This window comes from Colletotrichum paranaense, assembly GCF_030867605.1.
Source record: "Colletotrichum paranaense strain IMI 384185 chromosome Unknown Scaffold_7.1, whole genome shotgun sequence".
NCBI lineage: Eukaryota > Fungi > Ascomycota > Sordariomycetes > Glomerellales > Glomerellaceae > Colletotrichum > Colletotrichum paranaense.
Genome location: NW_026848965.1, coordinates 1710132 through 1731250, shown reverse-complemented (window position 1 = coordinate 1731250; position 21119 = coordinate 1710132). Strand labels below are relative to the sequence as shown.

At 52.9% G+C, this 21119-nt stretch overlaps 7 protein-coding genes across 7 annotated transcripts; 4 read left to right on the top strand and 3 right to left on the bottom strand.

Moving 5' to 3' along the window:
• Positions 1–3498: 3498 nt before the first annotated feature.
• Positions 3499–6029, bottom strand: CPAR01_09408 (arsenite efflux transporter; the record flags this gene model as incomplete). Its single annotated transcript, XM_060493673.1, has 3 exons — positions 3499–3843; positions 3923–5865; positions 5954–6029. 3 exons carry the CDS (start codon positions 6027–6029, stop codon positions 3499–3501), a joined length of 2364 nt encoding a protein of 787 aa, XP_060347803.1.
• Positions 6030–7700: 1671 nt separating this feature from the next.
• CPAR01_09407 (uncharacterized protein) lies at positions 7701–9728 on the top strand (the record flags this gene model as incomplete). Its single annotated transcript, XM_060493672.1, has 6 exons — positions 7701–7722; positions 7789–7849; positions 8050–8186; positions 8239–8385; positions 8444–8956; positions 9010–9728. The coding sequence occupies 6 exons, from the start codon at positions 7701–7703 to the stop codon at positions 9726–9728; spliced, it is 1599 nt and encodes a 532-aa protein (XP_060347802.1).
• Positions 9729–10443: 715 nt separating this feature from the next.
• Positions 10444–11855, top strand: CPAR01_09406 (CoA-transferase family III; the record flags this gene model as incomplete). The annotated part of the gene is made up of 5 exons (XM_060493671.1): positions 10444–10464; positions 10521–10552; positions 10610–10736; positions 10788–11292; positions 11350–11855. The coding sequence occupies 5 exons, from the start codon at positions 10444–10446 to the stop codon at positions 11853–11855; spliced, it is 1191 nt and encodes a 396-aa protein (XP_060347801.1).
• Positions 11856–12799: 944 nt separating this feature from the next.
• CPAR01_09405 (uncharacterized protein) lies at positions 12800–14599 on the top strand (the record flags this gene model as incomplete). The annotated part of the gene is made up of 4 exons (XM_060493670.1): positions 12800–13822; positions 13877–14041; positions 14099–14382; positions 14431–14599. The coding sequence occupies 4 exons, from the start codon at positions 12800–12802 to the stop codon at positions 14597–14599; spliced, it is 1641 nt and encodes a 546-aa protein (XP_060347800.1).
• Positions 14600–15380: 781 nt separating this feature from the next.
• On the bottom strand, positions 15381–16340 carry CPAR01_09404 (uncharacterized protein; the record flags this gene model as incomplete). The annotated part of the gene is made up of 2 exons (XM_060493669.1): positions 15381–16038; positions 16108–16340. 2 exons carry the CDS (start codon positions 16338–16340, stop codon positions 15381–15383), a joined length of 891 nt encoding a protein of 296 aa, XP_060347799.1.
• A 767-nt stretch (positions 16341–17107) lies between these two features.
• Positions 17108–18639, bottom strand: CPAR01_09403 (uncharacterized protein; the record flags this gene model as incomplete). Its single annotated transcript, XM_060493668.1, has 3 exons — positions 17108–17569; positions 17718–18050; positions 18442–18639. The coding sequence occupies 3 exons, from the start codon at positions 18637–18639 to the stop codon at positions 17108–17110; spliced, it is 993 nt and encodes a 330-aa protein (XP_060347798.1).
• A 1968-nt stretch (positions 18640–20607) lies between these two features.
• CPAR01_09402 (uncharacterized protein) lies at positions 20608–21029 on the top strand (the record flags this gene model as incomplete). Its single annotated transcript, XM_060493667.1, has 3 exons — positions 20608–20688; positions 20779–20839; positions 20902–21029. 3 exons carry the CDS (start codon positions 20608–20610, stop codon positions 21027–21029), a joined length of 270 nt encoding a protein of 89 aa, XP_060347797.1.
• Between the last annotated feature and the right edge of the window lie 90 nt (positions 21030–21119).

Sequence of the window (21119 nt, the reverse complement as noted above, 5' to 3'; positions counted from 1 at the left end):
ACAGTCCAGCAGCAGCAGCAGCAGCCCGGCGTGGTGTGCTTCGTGGGCCGAGCTGGACTCCGTGGACGAACACACACGCTGGAGAAGCTTCTTCGCTCGTTCGCGGGCGCCATGGCGGAAAGGCGAAGGACCCGCGGGGCGGAGCTGGAACACCACCACCTGCAGCTGTACGGATACTTGGAGTGTAGATCCTGGACACACACCCTGTCGGTGGTGACCTGAACGCGGACCCCGTTGTGTTAGTGAGGCGCTGCTACTGCTGCAAGTCACTCACTCACTCATGAGTTCACTCACTGAAGACTTCACTCACGCAACCCGCTCACCCATCCTTTCCCCCACTCACTCACTCTGCAAACTGATGATTGAGCGAGGTTGCATCAAAATGGGCAATCATGCGACTACCTCGATTAGTTTCTACCCAGTTAAACAAAGAAATCACAATCCCTCGATTAAACACCTCACCCTCGGGTACAACGCTCACATTGTTTGCCCGCCGTGTCTAGACTCTGGCTCCTTTGTTCACTCTCACCCCCGTTGTTAAAATGCCACAGGTCCCAACGTTCGATGACCGTTTCTGAAAATTCCAGCCCGCCCTCTCGCAACTTACACAAAGAAAAGACTCGGCTTGGCAGTAACATGATGCGAAGAATTAGCTTGGCCAAAGTCGGGCCGGGGAGGCAATCAACGACTCAACAAATTAAAGTATTAAGGTAACACGAAAAAGCACGAGGCAAGTGGGTGGCTTTTTCAGCCGCGAGTGCTACGAGTCGGGTCCCATCATCCCATCGTCCCATTTTGCACCCTGAACCCTTTCTCTCCCTCGCTTCAGCTGAAAATGGTTCAAACAAAACCTATTCAGACTGTTTTGGCAAGAAAACGTTGAAAGAACAAAACCCAAAACTCTGTCCATATCTCATCCAACGGGTGCATTGATCACTCCCACGCACCGACTTTGCTGCAGCGCGGCCGTTTCAAAACGGCGACTGCATCAACAGTGAGCCTGCAGGATCTCTCCGGGATGGCCCTCGGTGAGAAGAAAGGGATTCGATGATAAGAACCATACTTGCATTGGTGAAATCTTGGGGAGAAAGCCGCGTTCCGGAAGTCAGAAGAAACAGAGCAAGAGAGTTGATGTAAGTTCCTGCACGGTAGAGGATGGTGAGAATGTTAGTTGCTACAACTGCAAACCCCGTTCGAGCGTGATGAATCCGGACGTCGTGAGCACCACGGGATTACCCCCCTCTGCCTTACCCACGAAGTCCGGATGGAGACACTTGAACCCCACGGAAGAAGAATGGGATGGAGGATCCTGGGAGATGGGATGCTCTTCGAGTTGACTTTACGATATTCGACTTGTTTGGGAGCGGACTGAGCTTCACTGGAATATGGTATACTGCTCATCAATACCTTAGCTACAATGGCTATCCTAGGCGGACGGTGTCATACTGTATCTGCTGCGCTACCTATTGGCACTGGATAAGAGAGCAGTACTCAAAATCATCTTGCGTTTCTCTTCGTCAAGATTATTTTCGGAGGTTCGATTCGCAAAAGAGCCTTGAACAGCCTCGGTTCATGCCGTCTTTCCCGCGAAGGATTCAAACCCAACCCTGTTGTGCGGAGGGTGGGGGAGAAGAGACAACGCCCGATTATCAAACATCCCCTGCATATATCTGAAGTTCAGAGATTCCAAGTCAAAGTCAATGACCATAGCTAAACCCGAGCCATTAACCATCCCGACTGGCGAGAACTTGGGAAAAGCTCTCTAGCAGAGTCCTGCGCTGCATGGCACACTGAAGCAAGAGCACGGCCTACCATCAACGACCTGCCTGCATCAATGGGGTGAAACATTTCCCATCTTCTCGGGCAGAAGACTGCATGCTTCCAGCGTCTCAACTCTTCACCCACAACTCAATTCGCCCGGGTGCTTTGGCCAGCGAAAGCAGGGTCGAACTTTGAAGAGTCCATCCCGTCTTTTCCCTCTGAAGCCGAGATCATTTGGAATTGAGGAAACCACTCATCTCTTCGGGACAACATCTCTCAGCCTTCAGCCAAAAACAAGAGCCAAGACCTTGATCCGGATGCGCCCGCCCGTCCACGCCGTAGAGACGCACCCGACTTACACAAGTTCACACTCAAAGACTGAATCAACAGCCCAGAGCTCCTCGGACTAGCTCATGCAGTAAGCAACCCCGTCCCCTTCCGTGCTGACAGACGCTGATCTTCCGTCCCCCATCGAACCGACGAACCCCTCTGCCCCTCCCCAGGCATCCTCCCATTCCTCCCGTGCCGTCCCCTCCCCCATGCTCCATCAATCACAACCTGGGAAACCCCGCAGCCGTTGTCGTCGGTAGGGGTGAAACTGCTGTATCCTGCTGCCTCAGCTTACCTACAGCCTCCGCGCTTCCGACCTTCGGCAGCGAGGCAATCTCATTGGTGAATGGGGGGCTGGCTGAACCAGAAGATCATGACTGAGACACATGCACACAACCCTCCGCTGACGTCCGGAAATGGATCATAATCGTGGTCAAACGGTAAACCCCATTGTCGCGAGTCTACACTACGACACTGTGGATCGCCGGTGAGTGAGAACCTGGTGACGGCACAGCAGCGCGGCTGTGCTATTTTCACGACTCTGCTCAATGTTACCTTACCAAGGACCCGAGTGAGCGATAAGCGCTGAACCGCGATTTGCGGTTATTGACCATGATTCTTTCCGCAACCCCCGCCTATGAGCGAATTCGACAAAAGTGAGTTGGTCTTGGTGAATGAGACCCTAGTTGAAGATGCCTGCCAAAGACCCTCAACTTTGCCGGGCCCAACGGGTGAACTCCTACGCGCCTCGTCAAGGCAGACCGAGAAATCTTCTATGGGCCTTACAACAGAAGCAATACCTGATCTCTTCATAACCCCTTATAGACTATGCGCAGAATGCAGAATGCATGGCAAAACAAAAGACGAAGCCCGCGTTGCATCACGCAGCAGAGCCCCCCGGGTTGATGTTCACTACACAGCCACAGCCCTGCTGCACGCCATCCGCAATAATCCAATGTTCGTACGGTACTCGCCTGCCTGCGGAAATGCATTCAGTAACAGTCTGCATATTCCCCTCTACACAGCCCTCCCGCTCTTCATGCCGCAGTCGAGACGGGACGGCTGCACGATGCCCGCTCCGAGTGTGGCGAATGACTTGTTCTTTGGTCATAAGTCAATTAATCCCGTCTGCGATGTCGTGCTTGTGGCGGAGTGTGGTGCCGTCCAGTCTGGGGTTATTCTGTAGTCTGGCGTGCTCTCATTCTCTCCCGCATTAAGCATCACTCAGCTTGAGATGACGTTGACGAATAATCGTCGTTTTAGCCTCATTCAGACGAATGTTATCCACTGACGGTCATTTCCATTGAAATGGGGGTATCTTTTGGATCTCTAAAACTTCTCCAGTCTTCTATATGATGGCCGTCAACTCATGAACCTCGCCTAGTCATTGCTTGATTGATATCAAGCTCATAGCGGATACGCATCGTCCGTTCGAGTAATGTAAATCTCCCCAACTAGAACCGTGCAACCGACCGTCATGGCAATGGCGATGATGGGTATGTTCTCCCTTGCAAAGTCCCTCCTGCTGACAAAGATGTGCTTTCTCTCCAAAATGTCCCTCCACAGCAGGCCAGCCAACGATGCGCTGAAGGCGGTGCTGAAGGCGCCGTAGTTGACCCCGAGAGCCATGCTGTAGACCGTCGCCCAGAAAGTGCGCTCGCTGATGGGCACGCCATTTTCTCGGTGGATCTGCTGCCACGCCTGGATCACGCGGGAGAGTAGGATTGTGGTGCCAATATTCGTACCCGCGAACTAAAGAAGGATCTCAAAAGTCAGCCTTTATGCGGTAAAACGTCTTGGTCAAACCAGATCTGGACGGGCAAATACTCACGTTGCAGAGGATGACCGAGAGGAACCCCATGCCACCAATGGCACCAATCGTTCCCGTCTTCTCAACCCAGTGATCCCATCCGTACGCAAACACCGGTACCCAGCCCTTGGTGACGAGAGCTTGCACAAGGACGAACATGGCAAAGGCAAAAGGGACGAGGGCGAAGGGTAGATGAGATAGCACCGCCATCACCGTGGGGAATGTCTCTTGTGACCAACGATACCCGTCCTTGAAGCGCGATACCAGCGTCGCCGGTTGCTTCTTGGAGCGGAAACTCGAGCTTCGGCGGGATTGTCGTCCAGTGGTCCCCTTCTCAATATCCATAACCCCATCTGGCAGCGTTTGTGCTTCGCCAGGCCCACTGGCCGCAGCTGGCACAGCTCGTCTCCTACTTTCCGTAGAACCCTCGCTTGGTGTTTTGCTGATATCGGCCTTCTCCGTTCTTTCCACGGCTGTAGACTGTGAAGATATGAGCTGCGGGCCTGCATTGCCGGTCACACTGTCGCTGTTTCCTGATGCTGGGATTGCTGGAGTAATCATGAACTCGGCATCAGTAGCGTTCCGCTCCGACGCATTCGTGCTCGAATCGTTGCTGACTGGCGAAACTTCCTCATTTGCAACTCCGAGGCGTTCCTTATCTTCCAGAAGGTCGGTATCTTGGATATGAATCTCTGGTCTGGTTGCATGTGACATTGGCGACATCTCTGTCGTCTCTTGGGCCAAGCTTGTGTCTTCTTGGCCCAATATGCCCGCGTTGCCCTTCTCTCTAATGCCTTCCTCTGCCCTGACAAGCTCCTCATCCTGTCCCTCTCGTCCCTGTTGTGCTATGCGGCGAGTCTCTTTTCTGTGGGACCAGCCGAACGCCAGGTCCCAGCATAGCATGATAAAAGCGGCCGGTAAAGTGACCCAAAAGACTTGCAGGTGCTGATCATCCTTCGGTTTCACGTTTGCGGCATTGAGAGCCAGGACCGTAATTAGGGTCACCGACATGACAACAGCGCCAAAGGCAGCTCCTCCCTTGTCAAGCCAGGGGTTCAAAATCTCAATAGCTGAGAGCAACTGTGCTTGCGGACTGCTCTCGGGCGCTTGATCGGCATTGCTTGCGGCTCCTCTGGGGTTCGGGATGTTGGGGTTGACGGGCTTCGATTGCATGGCCTCCTCTGGCGGTTGAAACATCTCAATGGACTCGGGGATGAGCTTCTTGTCTGCAAAGATGATGTAGAGGAGAAACGGGAACAAGACGATGGCCGTCACGACGACTGGCACAACCATGTTGGCCGTGTACTCGACGAACTTGATGTCGAAGGCACCTGCAAGCACGAGGTTGGTCGGGTTAGATGAGACGAGAATGGCTGAGGCGATGTTGGCTATGGAGAACTGGGTGAAGATCCACGCTCTTGGGTACTTGATGTTATTCGAGATTCGGGTCATATAGGCGAGGAAGGCCGTGCCGGACAAGATAATGGGATCGTTGCCGATGAAGGTGCCCAGGCAGAAGAAAAAGGCGTAGAGGTAGAAGAACAACCGGTAGCCGACCTTGCCTCCCCATTGAAGCACCTTGAGTGCCAAGTACCGAATGAGTCCCGAGGCGTCAATCGAAATGGCAATGTACGCCAGCGTCAGAAAGAAAACCATGATATCGAGAGGATGGATGCCGTTTTGGCCAATGGTTCCGTCGTACACTTCCTCCCTGCCAATTGCCAAGATGGCCAGGAGAAACAAGTCGGCGATCAATGGCGCAGTGATTGAGTTCATTGGGAAGTCGAAGCGCTTGAAACGCTTGCGTCGAGGGGATATTCCCTCAAAGCGACCCTCCTTGAAGTCATCGTGAGTGTCTTCCTCGCGCGGTATCACCCGCAGCTTGCGAAGCACCTTCAGCACCGCATCCCACAGTCGCGCAGGAACGTAGATTGGGATGTGGAAAGGAAACAGTACGACGATGTCTGTGCGCCCATTGAATCAATGAATTATCCATTTGCGACACATGTGCGATGCACATAAAGGCTTTTCAACGAAGGTACCACGACTTACTCGCAAGGAAGAAGGCTATCAACGTCACAATTGACCTCCATTCTCTGATCTGATCCGTCCGTGTATCGATGGCCATCGTAATCAATTAGAGTACGTGTCGAGACTTCGAGCCCTCATGGGGCCCAGGAATCAAGCGTCGACGAGAGAGAGGTTTAGAAAATTCGCAAGATCCATGTACGGAGTACTTCTCACGAAGTCTCTGAACGCGGTGAAGGAGGCAAGAACCACCGAATTGAGATGACGGGGGAATGTGCGATTAAGTGGAGCCCTTGTACCTACTGTGTATATTACCCGCCTTGCCAACGGAGAAGGCGCGGGTCATTCACTTCGGCCATGTCCTTCTCCAATTGACGTCGCCGCTTCATTCGCGGCGGGGGACGATCGGTTCGGGTGATTGACGTTCCTTCAAGTCTTCCAAGTTCCAGTTTGGAACCAACCTAACACTGCCACCTTGCGCCTGAGCTAACGTTGCAAGGAAGAATACTGGAAGCCTGATGATCAAAAATTACGTTGAGCATCTACAACCTCCCTGCACTTCCAACCTCGCTTCTATAAGCTTTGCCTCTTCTTTCTTACCGTCATCTTGATAATGTACCGTGCGAAACTGACTGGTTCAACCATAGAGGAGGATTCTCAGCGCATCAAGTACGAGATATGCTAGAACAGAGTCGACCGCAGAGACCTAGAACCAACAGCCAGGCTGCCCGAGCTAACATCATCCACCCACGTCAGCGAGATCGCCCGGCCATGTGAGGTCCGGGGAACGAGGAGACTCGAGAAGGAAAAGGCACTAAGACCTGAGACGGGGCGAGCTGGCGGGGTGGCATCAACGCCCGACTGGCGAGTTGATCTGGGCCCTAGTGCCTCAACCGGCATAGTATCCTGCACGGTTCCAATGCCATCAGCAAGCATCAGCAAGTCAGCGTGCCTCCGATTGAACATTGTTTCTCGTCAATGTCAGAGCCGACAGGGCACTGCAACCTCTACTGGCCAGAAACAGTTGACAATGCGTCCCTAGAAGCTCTCACATCTGCTGTGTTCCCATCCTTATGGGGCTTGGCGTTGTCGATTCGCCGGTCGGCATTTTGCAGCGTCAGATTCTCAGCGATGCTCACCTCAAACACCTGCCTTTCTGTATCCTACGACTCGATAACATGATGAAGACGGTAAGATGGGCAACCGAATCCTTTTGCTGCGCCACCACCGCGGGGTTTCTGGAATGCTTGCCATCTGAACCCAAGCTTTTGCCCCTTGCGCCGTTGCTCTGCACTGCTCGCTGAGCCGCACCGGAAGAGCAAGCGAGCACACGAGCACCTTCCACTCACAGCCTTACCGTCAAGTGAGGTAATCAATGCCAGCATTGGACGGATACTCGGGCAATCGGAAGGGAAGGTGAACTTCTTCGGATGGAGGGGCGGGAGACGACCTCCATGTCTTGTCCAACTACCGATTAGAGAGGCAGCAGAAAGCCGTTTTCGTCGATTGACTATCTACAACTTCCACCGTTGCTACCGAGCAGGAAACAAACGAAAGCTTATTTTACCGAGCGTTCCCACATTAGATGGTCGAACCACGCTGTGTCAACCTTTTGGGAGAATTGATGGGACACGCGCGATGCCACCGCTTTCACCTGCCCCTCTATTGCGTGCCATCATCAGCCAGCGGGCCACAGATCAGCTCACCGCGTCTTGCGGATCGTCTCCGGATTGCATAGAGGTTTTCTGCGGATGGCCAGTATCAGGGCAATATGGATTTGGCCAGCGAATCCTGTGAGCGATGCTTCTCTTTCTCCACTTTCTACTGCAATGGAACGGGATTACATACAACCTACTAAGCGGTGGGCAAAACCGGGGACAAGTCCGAGGCAATCGCCCAAGACCTCATCGCTGTGATGTTGTATCGGCCCTTTATACCTCGCCTTCTGTAGCAATCCAACTCTCGATGGTTCGAGATTGGACACAGGACGAGTAGAGCGATGTGTGAATTGTACAAACACAACCAAAGGGCGAAGACGTTGCCCATCTGCAGCTTTCGAATCTCCTCGAATAGACGATGCTCTACGATAAGCGGGCCATAGCTGACATAGGGTGATCTAGGTATTACATTCTTTTGGCAGTATGCGTACTAGCTCGTGGAGAGAAATGGATCAGAGATGTCTGCATAGCAGCGGCATTGATCTTACCAGCCGTGGCTGCGGTGCATGGGATCGTTCTTGCAGCGCTCCATGTAAATGGTTAGTTGGGAGCAGAAAGGTCCCTAGTTTCTGTCTGACACTCATTGCCTAGACGCTGCCGATATGGATATCTACGGGGCGCTTCAATTTTGCTCCATTGGCATTCTCGCAGTTCCGTTGACGGTCAAGAAGTCCGAGACGTACTTCCACGAAAAGGGACGCAACACTGTCTTTGTGTGGACGAGTCTGTTACTAGCAGGTAGGAAGCTAAACCCCCCAGAAGACGTATTTGCTCAAAGTTTGACCAATATTTATAGGGCTCGTGAGCTTGGCTGTCGAGTTCTACCGATCCAATTCTATTCCCTGCTATCAAGACAACAACGGCAATCCAATATCGTCGGACCCGAGAAAGTTCCCTTACGGAGACAGTCCATTATGCGGTATTACCTGTTCCCAGACAGACGGGCCGTTTTCTCGCTTGAGGCAAAAGGCTGCTAGTGAAATTTTCGTGGTGCCGAGGCCGAACGAGCTTCGATTTGGAAACGCCATGTTTCTCGCGGTGGCATGTTGCGTTCCGGCCATAATCTCGCTCATCTCTATGAGAAACAAGATCGTTATCACCGATTGGATCAAGAGGCAGAACGGGCCGCAGAAGGAAAAGGGAAACGAATCCGATGAATCCAAGGATATACACAGAACGTTTAGCGGGTTCCTGAATCTGATCGAGATCTTCGTTTTTGGCGGCGCTGCCTTAGCCATTCTCATCCTCGGAGAGATCAATCTTTGGAGCCCCCAGATGGACTATCATACCGAGCCATTTGGAAGCGTTGGTGAGTTATATATGCCTACGGGATCTCTCTGTCGCTGACCAGTTCTCTTCCAGGCCAATGGGGCACCATTGTTGCAACAGGGCTAGCAATCGTGGGATCATTCCTCATTTACCTCCTAGACGGTATAAACGAGGCCCCGAAAGACCCGCTTAGCATCTGTGGCTGCGAACACTGTCGATTGATCTATGATCGGGCTCGAGAGGTAGACTCGGAGTCTTTCCAAGAAAGTGAAGATGGGCATGCAGACCACATTGAGCATGGCTTACCGCCACTCACGAGCACATCTACGCGCGGAACTCAGGCAACCAAGCAAGGTCCGGGACATAGACGAAAAGTCTCTGCCGGCCTGGTCAAAGTTGGCAAATGGTTCGGCAGCACTACCGAAGATCCATTTGGGGCCCCCGACTACAGGGAAAGGCAGTGGCCAGAAGTTCCTGGAGAGCGGTTCAGAAGTTCCGCCTTGAAAGACACGGCTGAACAGTACAGCACATACCGAGAACATGAACCACAGGAGCCAGTATCACCAGGACACCACTCAGGAAGCGAAGGCGGGCCCGCGACGCCACGACCTATATCACCCATATCACAGGAATCGCCATTGTCGCATCCGCCACCGAGCAGAGCTAGGCCAAGGAACAACTCGGAGCCTGTTTATTCACGATCGCCATCGCGGCGGCGACCAGGCTCGCCTTCTTCTCCGGCTGGATCGCCCGAAGGCCCGCGAACTCGACGCCGGCAGACTCTTGAGGTCCCTGGGCAACGTCATTTGTGAGTTTTCAGGACAACTGGAGGTGACCGAGAGCAGCTGAATGCTGTACAAGTTCGGGATCGAGAAGTGCTGGGATGACGTATTTAGTTTGAAGATGGTTGGTCAAATCCGTTATGAGATTTCTTGTTCTCCTTTGCCTGCATTTTGGGAGGCGTTGGGTGTCCGTGCTGCTCGATATCCGGCCAGAAGTACAGAAATGCCACATGTAAGAATAGGAATACCAGGATAGAAGTTCGATATTAATGAGCGGCTCGCTTTGGTTCAATGCTATGCTGTTGTGCCCTCAAACGCGTTAACTTGCAGACGGGACATTTGAGGCCGAGTTTCAGAGCCGATGAAGGCAGTCTGTGATGGTCTGTGCTAAATTACCTAAGCCACATAAATGGCGACCAGGATAATGCCGAGGCCTACCCGACGGCATCCCCGCCAACGGACCGGAGCTAGACCGGGGTCGGAGCTGGGGAACCAAGTCGCCAACATCGATGATGCCGGTCTCGAACTTGTCCAACAACTTCCCCGCGAAAGCTTGTCCTCATTTCTTTTATGATTTTGTCTAAAGACCTAGACAATGGCTCCCTCATCGTTTAGAATTTCCTCCCGGATAGTCTCCAGGGCTGCGCGGTCATGTCCGCAGTCCTCACGCCTTCCGACGGCGTGGCGTCGGTACTCATCGGTACCGAGCAATAAGCTGCCACTTGAGGGGTATCGTGTGCTGGACATGACGAGAGTTTTGGCTGGAGTAAGCATCATTACTCCCGTACTTCAGAAATTAGATGCTAACATTGACTGATGTAGCCATACTGTACACAAATTCTGGGAGACTTGGGGTCAGTTGATCTCACTCATCTTCTCATGCTAAGCAACTCGTACTGACGCCATTGAAGCGCCGAGGTGATAAAAGTCGAACATCCCGTTCGCGGCGACGACACTCGAGCATGGGGTCCTCCTTACGCAACCTACAAAGCCGGCTCCTCCAAAGAAGGACCCGGCGAATCGGCCTACTTCCTCGCAGTGAGTATCCTCCAGTCACAGATATGAACCGAGCTAACTCATCCACACAAGGTGAACCGCAACAAGAAGTCACTAGGCCTCAACTTCCAACACCCCTCCGGCACAGAAATCCTCCACAAGCTCGTCTCACAATGCGACATCCTCGTAGAGAACTACCTCCCCGGCACTCTCAAAAAGTACAAAATGGACTACGACACCCTCCGCGCCATCAACCCGGGCCTCATCTACGCCTCCATCACGGGGTACGGCCAAACTGGCCCGTACTCGGACCGCGCGGGCTACGACGTCATGGTCGAGGCCGAGTTCGGGTTGATGCACATCACCGGCAGCCGCGACGGGGAACCCGTCAAGGTAGGCGTCGCTGTAACGGACCTCACGACGGGGTTGTATACGAGTAACAGCATCATGGCGGCGTTGCTTGCGAGGGGGCGGACGGGGAGGGGACAGCATATTGATGTGGCGCTGAGTGATTGCCAGACGGCGACGTTGGCGAATATTGCGAGTAGTTGTCTGATTAGTGGGAAGAAGGATTCTGGACGATGGGGGACCGCGCATCGTAAGTTTCACCCTTGGCGTTTTGTTCACAATCATATGATCCTGACACTTTCGCCAGCCTCCATCGTGCCGTATAAATCCTTCAAGACAAAAGACGGTGATATCCTCTTCGGCGGCGGCAACGACCGACTCTACGGCATCCTCTGCCAGGGTCTAAACAAACCAGAATGGCAGCACGACGTAAAATACGCGACAAACGCACAACGCGTCGCCAACCGCGTCGAGCTCGAGGCGCTCATCGAGCAAGTCACCGTCACCAAGACGACGGCGGAGTGGCTACGCGTGTTCGAAGGTAAGGGGATGCCGTACGCGGCGGTGAATGATGTGCAGGGCACGCTGGAGCACGAGCATACGAAGGCGCGGAACATGGTTGTTGAGATGGAGCACGAGGAGTGCGGGCCGATTCGGATGGTGAATACGCCGGTCAAGTATTCGGAGAGCGAGCCGAGTGTGAGGAGTGTGCCGCCGACGTTGGGGCAGCATACTGATGAGGTTTTGGGGGGGCATCTTGGGTTCTCGGAGGAGAGGATTCGGGCTTTGAAGGGGGAGGGTGTGGTAGGTTGACATTGTGGTGCCTCCTGGGAATCACGACTTCACTGCGATTTTAATCCCCCCAAAGGTTTTGTACCTTAAATCTCGAAGAGAGACCATCCAATTGGCCAATCTACAGGATGATAGGGTAAGGTAGAAGGTTACAAATCCGGACATAAATGGCATGACCTGAGACATCTTCCTTCACCGAAAGCCACAAGCACTGCAATTTTATCTCCTCCAAAGGCCATATGCATTCTCGAAGAGGCGTACTCGATCGTTCACGGGGGATGTTGTGGTCGGAGACGCGCACCTCCTTTCAGCACCGGATAACTAGTATTGGTGATGCACGAACAGCGCAGTATTGCACTGCAAGTATAACACCTCCGACGATGGGATGCTGCGAGCGTATCCGATCGCCTAACCCCGACGCACTGCAGACTTTCAACTAGTCAAAGGTCTTTCGCACAACATGATTAAGAGAAACTGTAACATATTCCATTAGAGAAGGAAAGCATCGTGAGGCGAGAGTGCCATCATGTATGGCATGTTGCGCTTCTTGTCTCTTTTTTTCCTGCCCACCTTCTTTGGCCTGGTTGACCGAGGAAATCCAAGGTAGGAAAGCACGTAGGGTGTGGGCCTTATCGGTGAGCTCGGTGAACAGCGCACGTGACATCCGCGACTCACAGTGGTCGCGTGTTTGATGGTATTTCTGCGGTTGACTTCCTGCGTACACAGCAAGCAGTCAATATTTTCTTTCTTTCTTCGAAACAGATACCCGTTGCCTCAAATTCTTTTCCTCATTAATCGATGGGCCGGTCTCTTTAATTCGAGCTTCTGCATCCAGAAGCTGGAACATCTCATCCTTTGCATCACCTTCTTGCTCTGCTAGCTTCACCAGCATTCGATAGCTCTCACAAGCCATCCACACCTTACACGCCTGTATCGCGGCACAAGCCGCACCTTTCAATCTCAACATGTCAGACCCATCGACTTCAGACCTTATGGCAATCGATGCAGAAGCTACAGATGAGTTTCAATTCGGCGAAATTGATACCACAGTCGAAATGGAAGTCCTGCCCACGACGACCGTTCAAACACAGCCAGAAGATGTGCAAACAGCTCCCGTCGAAGCCGAATCTCACCAGCAGTTGACTGCGCCGATTGCGCAAATAGAAATTGAGCCTGCGCCAATTGAGCATCGCCATGATGTACAGACACCGCCTCGTGTGTCAACTCCTCCGCCAGCTATTGAACAGCAGTCGTACCAGCCACAGTTCTCTCTTGCGACTTCACGATTCATCATGAGTCGTCACAGAGGCGCTACCCCAGCATCTCCACCGCCCCATCTCGTCGCAACTCCTCCTCCCCCTCCAACTCCTGAGGTCGCCCCAGAGGAAGTCGAAGATACACCTGTGGACTACTCGCACCTGCCTATGACCGTTTATCTCCCGTACGCAGAACCCCAATCAGTTCCGCCCAGCTCAGTACCATCTTCTGGAGCAAAGCGGAAGCGCGCGGCAGCGGAAGATGAGGCTTCCCGGAAATCCGCAAACATCCCCGCCTACCAGGAACCCGCAATCCTCAAGCGTCCCGTACCTAGACCGCCGATGAAGAGGAAGCGCACCAAGGATGACGGCAGCGGAAACCCAATGTGCGTCAAGTGCAACCGCATCTCCGCCACAGACGGCAACCCCATCGTCCCCTGCGGCTGCGGCGAGGCCTGGCACCAGCTTTGTCATGACCCAGAGATCTCGGCAGACGCCCTGGGCGGCGGTTCCTCCAAGTTCAAGTGCGTCACCTGTAAAGAGGAGGACAAGCAGCAGGCCAAGTATCAGCGCGAACTTGCAAAGTACCGCGAGGCGAAGCAGGAGCAGTCGGAGTGGAAGAGGCACCACAACGAGGTGGAGAGGAAGCGCGAGAAGAAGCTTGCCACCCTACCACAGTTCCCTAAGCCGAGCCTCATTGGGTTTGAAGGAGGCAGTGCCAGTGGCAGTGAGGTGAGTGTCATAGAGACAAGCAAGAACTTTAGACCCAAGCTGACGCGCTTGCAGAGACGAGAGTACTTTTCAGGTCTCAAGAGGAGCGATCTCCTCAATCTCCTCTTATTCAGCGAACAAATCCACCCCGGCCTTCTCGTAGACGTCCTCGCCTCTGTCTCTAAGAAGCACCCCGACCTGCCTCTCTTCAGCTCGCCAGATTGGGCTGAACCCAAAGTTGTACGTCTTCCGCCCTTACCTGCATCATCCTAAAGCACAAGGACTAACAAAATACAGCAACACCGAGAATCACAGCCCCACCGCCAGCAAGACCACCGCCCGGCTTCCAAGCCCTCGAAGCAGCGGTCCAAAACAGGCGGCGTCCGCAAGATCCTCAAAACCGCACCCACCGGCGCAGCCGATCAAGCAGAGGCAGACGCTGAGGACTCGGAGGACGCACTTCCCGAATCCTGGCCCAAAGCCGGACATGGCCTCTATCAGCGTCTGAAGTCCGAGAAGGATGACCCAATGTTGTATGACGACAACGACGAGGAGGCGTTTAGCCACTTCATGGTCGATAAGTACGGGAAGCAGATTATGGAGCCCCTTGCGGGTTAGGAGCCCGGCAGTCCTCAGTATGAGAGCTTCGACAAAGAACAGCGGGACAAGGCTCTGGGATTTCTGCACAAAAAGTTGGCGGGCATTACAGATGGCGCTGCTCTTGCGGCGGCGACTCTTGGGGACGTTGATGCGCAGATGGTGGACTTGACAGGCGAGTCCGATACGGAAGCAGGCTAGCCGCCTGCGTCTACTACGCCTAAGGCTGATACCATCGAGACCTCGACGAAGGGACGGCAGACGAAGCGAAGCAAACAGGCTGGCACAGTCGTCGCTGACGAGACCTACTCTACATCCAAAGAGATGGCTCACATGAAGCCATGGCACCTGTAAAAGGACCCGAAATCAACGCAGAAGTCTAGGCAGGGAACATTCGATAGGTGTGGGATTGTTACAAATGTCGAGATAGAAGGAAGTCTTTGTAGAATTGATACCCGCAGCCTGACTGCATTACATCAGCAACATCGTCTCACTCTTATGGTGCTTCTAAGTGTTTCCTAGAGAGGCTATTTGAAAGCATGTGATGTAGCTGTCTTTGATATGTTGGAGTTGGAACTTGAAAGTATTTGATGTAGCTATCCTTGAGCGTTGAATTCGACATACTAAGACTCACTGCACGCTGATATACCCTCACGACTCAGTTCACATAACACCTTTTATTATCAGTGCATAAAAATGGAATGATGTGCTGCAACAGACGACGTCTGACATACGTCCGTCTATCATTAATGCTCCCTGAAAAGAAATCAGACGAATTGAGGTAGATACTCGGCAAGACGAACCGAAGTCGCCATCAGACGGACACGTCGTCCTATATGCCACGTCACATTTTAGATGCAAAAAATAAGTAATAGTTGGCATTTGATATTGATTATCATTAACTAATGTAGGTTTCTTTTCGTGGCTGTAATTATGCTATGCCAGGTATCTTGTTTCCCAAGCCTCGTACTCCCGACGATCGTCATGCAGGCCTCATAAATGCAGGCGGAGGTGGCGATGAATCCTCGTTTCCCATCCCATTCCCCGGCCCCGTCCCACTCGCGACGGAGTTGACGCTCGCGCTCACGCTGTTCTTGACTCTTCTCACGCCCATCCTCACAGGTAACCCAACCCTCTCCCTACCGACATCACCGCCGTCGCCCTCCTCAACAGGCCTCGCAGCCTCCAGATCGACGACACCAATCCGCTCAGGGCGCTCTCCACCCGCACTCCCGAGTCTCATCGCGCTCCCACCAGGCGACATCCTCCCTCTAATCCCCCTCCTTCTCCCATTCTCGTTCCCAAACACCTGTCTCGCCTTCTCCCCGTACCTCTTGACCTCCTTGCCCAGCCAATGCCGACACAGCAACACAAAAAGCAAATCCCAGAGCCCGATGCCCCAGAGGAACATGTACGCCAGCACGCGGCCATAGCTGTCGGACATACCCCAGTACGTGAACCCGCGCGCAAAGACGTCACCGAGGGAGATATAGACCCAGAAGATTGCGATGAGGGAGGCGCCTAGGACGAGGCGGATGAGGAGGGTCCAGCCTGGCCAGGGGTCGTGAGCGTGGACTATTGAGCGGGCGTCGAGGAGGATGTCTGTGGAGAGGATCGCGATCAGGGCAACGGCGGCGGGACTATTTATCACGGTCAGTATGTATTGAATATCGAGTGGATAGTAGATGTGAGGGGATATGGTCACGAACCCTGCGGGATATGTCAAAGGAAACGAGACGTTGTAGAGGAACCACGACATGATCCATAAGAGTATCGATGCGGCGGCGACGTGCGCTACGTCATTAGCGATTTGGGCGCGGAGCAGCCATCGCTTGAACTGTCGCGCCTGTTGTGCGTTGGGACGGCGAGGTCTCCGGACTCGGGTCCGGCTTCGGGGCGGCGGGGGGATTGTGAGCGGCGGAGGACGGTGGGGGCGCTCCATTGTGTTGTGGTGGTGGTGGTGGTGGCTATTATGGGTGTGTTTTTGCCCGCTGCACCACCAGAGATCTCGAGTTGGTTGAACAACAACACGATGGTCCGAGAGATCAAAGGCGGGCGAAAAGAGGTGAAGAGGATTGAGAGTTTGCGCAGACGGCCTTCAGCATGATCCTTTCTCGGCGGTGACGAGTCCCGTTGTGTTTTTTCCCCTTCTTTTTTTCGTTTCTTTCCTTCCTTCCTCTGTTTCGACTAGTTTTCCGCTTGGAGATTGCCCAGCATGCCAGTGACGTTTTCTGTTATGAGAAGATGGGGACACCAAATGAGATTCGATGGGGAAAATTTGTCAAAAGGGTAAAGGCGCAAAAAGCGAGGAACGAAGAATAGAGAATAGGTACTAGTGACCGACGCGGCGGATGTCTCAGACGGGAAGTAAAGAAAGCGATAATGCAAGTTCGGGTAGTAATAAGAGTCGCAGTGTTGAACGATTATCGAAATAAGATAAACCTCGGGATTCTGGAACGTGGCATGAGATGACGCCGGGTGGGATGAGTGTTACTCTACGTGTTAGAGCGGGAGGGAGCGAAGGTTGGCGAGCAAGAGTCGTGACAGGTCCGAAGGTAAGAAGTAGACGCGGATTCGCAAAAGGTTCACGTCGCAGACGGGACGGTGTGTTGTTGAGTTTGTACTTTGATCTTTTCTTAAACCTGGGCTGAAGCCAATATTGGAGAGGTGGACGATTGGACGACCGTTTTCAGCCAAATCGGCGATCAATCATGTACGGGATGGGACGAGATGATGATGATGATGATGGGTGCTGGGCCAGGGCAAGTCCGGACAAGGTTTGAGAAACACGAAAACGATAAAAAGCGTAGAAACCCCTTCGGCGAAGAAACAGAGACAGCGACCAGCGAGGCGGTAATGGATCGATCGAGGCCTTCCGATGTATGTCTGGCGTTGGAAGATGTCGAAAAGAAGGAAAACAAGTCGAAGAGACTCAGACTTCGGCCGGGCGAGCATCTGCGGGAGAACCTCGTGGTTTTGAGCCAGACGTCCCATGCGATGCAGATATCTCTTGGCTTCTTCTAGGGGGGCACCGGTCTCTCCAGAGTCCAAACCGAACCCGTGTGACCGTGTTGTTGGTGCAACGGAGCTGCGAGCTGCAACAGCACCGCGTCCCCGAATGCAGCATGCATCTTTTGGTCCTTGGTAACAGCCACTCAAAGCCAATGGGCCCTGCGCAGATCATACAGCTCCCCAACCCTATGCGTGCGCCCCCCTTGCACCGGCACTCGACGCCGTCCCGTGCAGTAGTCTGGTTTCCAGGGGCATCACGAAGTGCCACAACATTTGAACATGGACCGCCTCGTGCGGGGCCGCTCACCGGACTGTTCTTAGCTTCCACCATCTTTAGAAATAGCCCGTTGCGGCGCTGTCCAGTCGATGGTGGCCCCTGATGCCCTGGTGAGGCTCGGTCTGAAGTTTTGCCAAGCGCAACACTCTTCTTCGCTTCCGTGGGGTTTGTTACAAGGGGGCCCTGACTCTTGCCGTCTCTCCCAGGGGCCAGCAAACCAAGTTCTAACCGCCAGTGTCCATTGTCCGGTGGTTGTTTTCTGGCTCGGACGAGTCTCAGACCAGATGAACCTCGATCAATGTCCACGCCCCCGTCGGTGGCATCTTCCCAAAGCTTAGACAGAATGGCATTCGGACCGCCGCCCTGAACATCTTTAATCGTGTGCCGGGACCTGAACCCATCCGGATTCTTCGCAGCCTCGGGCCGACATAGGGAAGATAAGTCGATGATGGTTTCCCTGTGTGTCTTGGTCAGCGAAATGTTGCACAACGCCAATTGGTGTTTTCGACAAACCCTACTCGCCCATTTGTTAGTCAAAAATCATTTGAGTTGTCTCTCCACAGATCTGAGGAGTCATGTATGGCAGTTAATCCTTGCCAACGAAGCACAGCCTCTCTCCCTTCGAGACCTTCTCCATCCCATCTCTAAACAGCATGGAACCTGGAAACGAAACGTCGCTCTGCTTTCCGTGAAAGGCAATTCTGGATCCAGTCCGTTTCTGAAATTCATAGCGTGTATGCTATCGCTCTCAAACCATCGCAGCCGCACCATACTTGGGGACTGCTGAGCCAGGTCCTCCGGTACGCGGCATTGCAGCACGAGATCGAGTCGCGCAATCCTTTTCGTCCAAAGCTTTGGCATGATGCTTCATGATTTTGGCACCTGCCAGATAACTCTTGTCTTCGGCAAGCGACCCTGTTGGCTCGAACGTCCTAAAGTCCAGAGCAGACATTGTGGGAAATTCTCGATAATGCCATGTCCGATCTTGGAAGTATGCGCTGCAAGCCATCTCCGGCTGCCAATGCCTTTCGACAGTCGAATGCACACATCCAGAACCTGTCGTGGTAGACAAGATGTAGCATGAACCTATTGACCATATACGTCAGATGGACGTTGCGAGGACCATCTGAAGCAGATTGCGAGGAACCGTCAAGCGGCGATGCCTAGACTAGAGCTGCAGAGGGTGCTGGGAGCTTACGACGATTGCAGAACCTTTCGCCGTTGACGCAGTTAGAGTCAGCATTGCCTAGGGGATCTTTGGAGCCTTTGCCTTTTGATGGCCGCATATGCCCTTGTCGCCATCGGGATCGTTTCTGGCACTGGTTAACGACCAGAGCAATGTACGTAATACGCCGCAGACGGCAGATCTATCCGCTGTGAATTCGTCGAAAGAGACCGGTCTATCATCAAGTTGGTGTATAATCTCTCAGGTGAGGCTTGAAACTTTAAATCGCGGTCAGGAAGGCCAACGGATCGATAGAAAGTAGGAAAGTGGGCGATGATTTTGAGTTCAGCAGTTGTGGAGGGAGGAACAGAGAGAGAAGTCTAGCTGCCTTTAGCCGGAAGATTTGAACACCGAGGTCCTTTGAGAGTTCAGGAGAGAGAAGGAGCTGGTCGGGGTTTTCGTAACTTCCGGGGCGAGATTCGAGAAGGTGCAAGTGATCATATCGGCTCTGCCGGCGATGTGGGGCCGGTCCGAACGCCGAGAAGAAGCTTTCTCCTGGACGAAAGATGAACCTCAGGATTTTCCCTCTCTCCCAAGAGTTTCGAGAGCAGTCTCTGAGTTGGTCCAGATTCATTGCATGTTTTTGAGCATCTTGTACCTGCCTCTTGACCGGTACTCGGTGCGCAAAGAAGCAAACCGCTAGTATTCGGCTTCACCGCCGGCGCTCAGCGATTTATCCCAGCTCCGTAGTCCGGAGCAGAAACTGTATGCATATCCCCAGTTGTCCAAGACTTTCTTATACTTCCTCAAGAGGTTCTCGAGGCTGGAAAGTGAACCGTCAGACATGACTCGGAGTTTCAGGGTTCGAGGCTTCGGCTTCGGCTTCTACGGCGAAAATGGATACGGATAGATCATTTCCCCTCCCCCACGGATATCACGGACAGGCACTGTCGGAAACCGTTCTCCGGACTTTGTATGGGCTCCAGGGCGTTCTTCATTTCTAAAAAACTAGCTTGCGATGCTACTGCAGGCGTGATACCATGTAAATCGGGTGCTGAAAATAAGAGGGCACATCGTTGAAGAGGCAATATAAGCTTTTAGCCGAGCTGAATCCGGGGAATATGACCTCTTTTTGGCAGCTCGGGAGGAACTCGGCGCGTTTATGAGGCGAAAAATTCGAACTGAGCCGATTTGGTAGAATGATCGACGGACTTTGAATGGTAACTATTAGAAAGCGAAACCGACGTATTCGTGTCCGGGCCTGCTAAGCTTTCAGAGATAATCTAAATTAGCTTTTTCTCTAGGTTGAGTGCTATTTCTAAAGGCAGGATTTACGACACCATCTAATCCCCTGAGTGGGTTGTCAACGATAGAGTGGCTCTGTAGGGAAACCTGTATGACTCGAGGGGCAGACTATGTGGATACATGGGGCACGGAAAACACCCAACTACAACTGCAAAAAGTCCAAACATGAGCTTTGTTAGTGATGATTGTTGTCTTCCGCTAACTCCGGGGTAATAGACTGACATCTAATTGACTTTTGCAGGACTCTCGTATCGTAGCTTCAACAGTTGTCTTCGAAAAGGATTCCCACGATTTCAAAAGTTTGGAAGTTCTGCGAGTATGCGAATCCTATATAGAGCCTGGAACTCTTCGCCGATCAGTGAATAGAAAATGTGACCAGTAGACAAACGCAATCTCACAAACTCATTACAACATCAAGTTACCATTCCAACCCCTCTACCAAAACTCAAAATGAAGACCTCCATCATCTCTACCGTTGCCATGCTGCTTATCTCCAGCAGCTTGGTCGATGCTCGCACCTGTGTGTGTCTCGTACGTATCACTCACTTTCGTAACATTGGACTTAAAGGAAGCTTGATGTGTTCGACATAATATTTGCAGAGCTGACTATGGGGAATGTAGTTCAAGAACCAGGACGGTAACGACCAAGGCTCCCAGGGTTCCACCGCCCACTGCTGCGGTAGTAAGTGCCTTCCTTTTTTTCTCTCCTTCTGTGTCTTATGCGGGATACTAACGCGTGACTAGACGACGTCGTCACTGGACCTTTCCACAATGCCGCCTTCTACTGCCCCAACCGACAAGAGACCGCCGCCCAGTTCGATGCTTGCTGCAGGAACTGGATCGCCAGCTCTTTCGGATCTTGCGACTCCTAGGCTGTCCAATAGGATCTTGGCTGGCATGTGTAGTCCGTGGACTTGGAGATTCTGCAGCAATTGATAGTGGCATGGATAAAGATGGAGGCA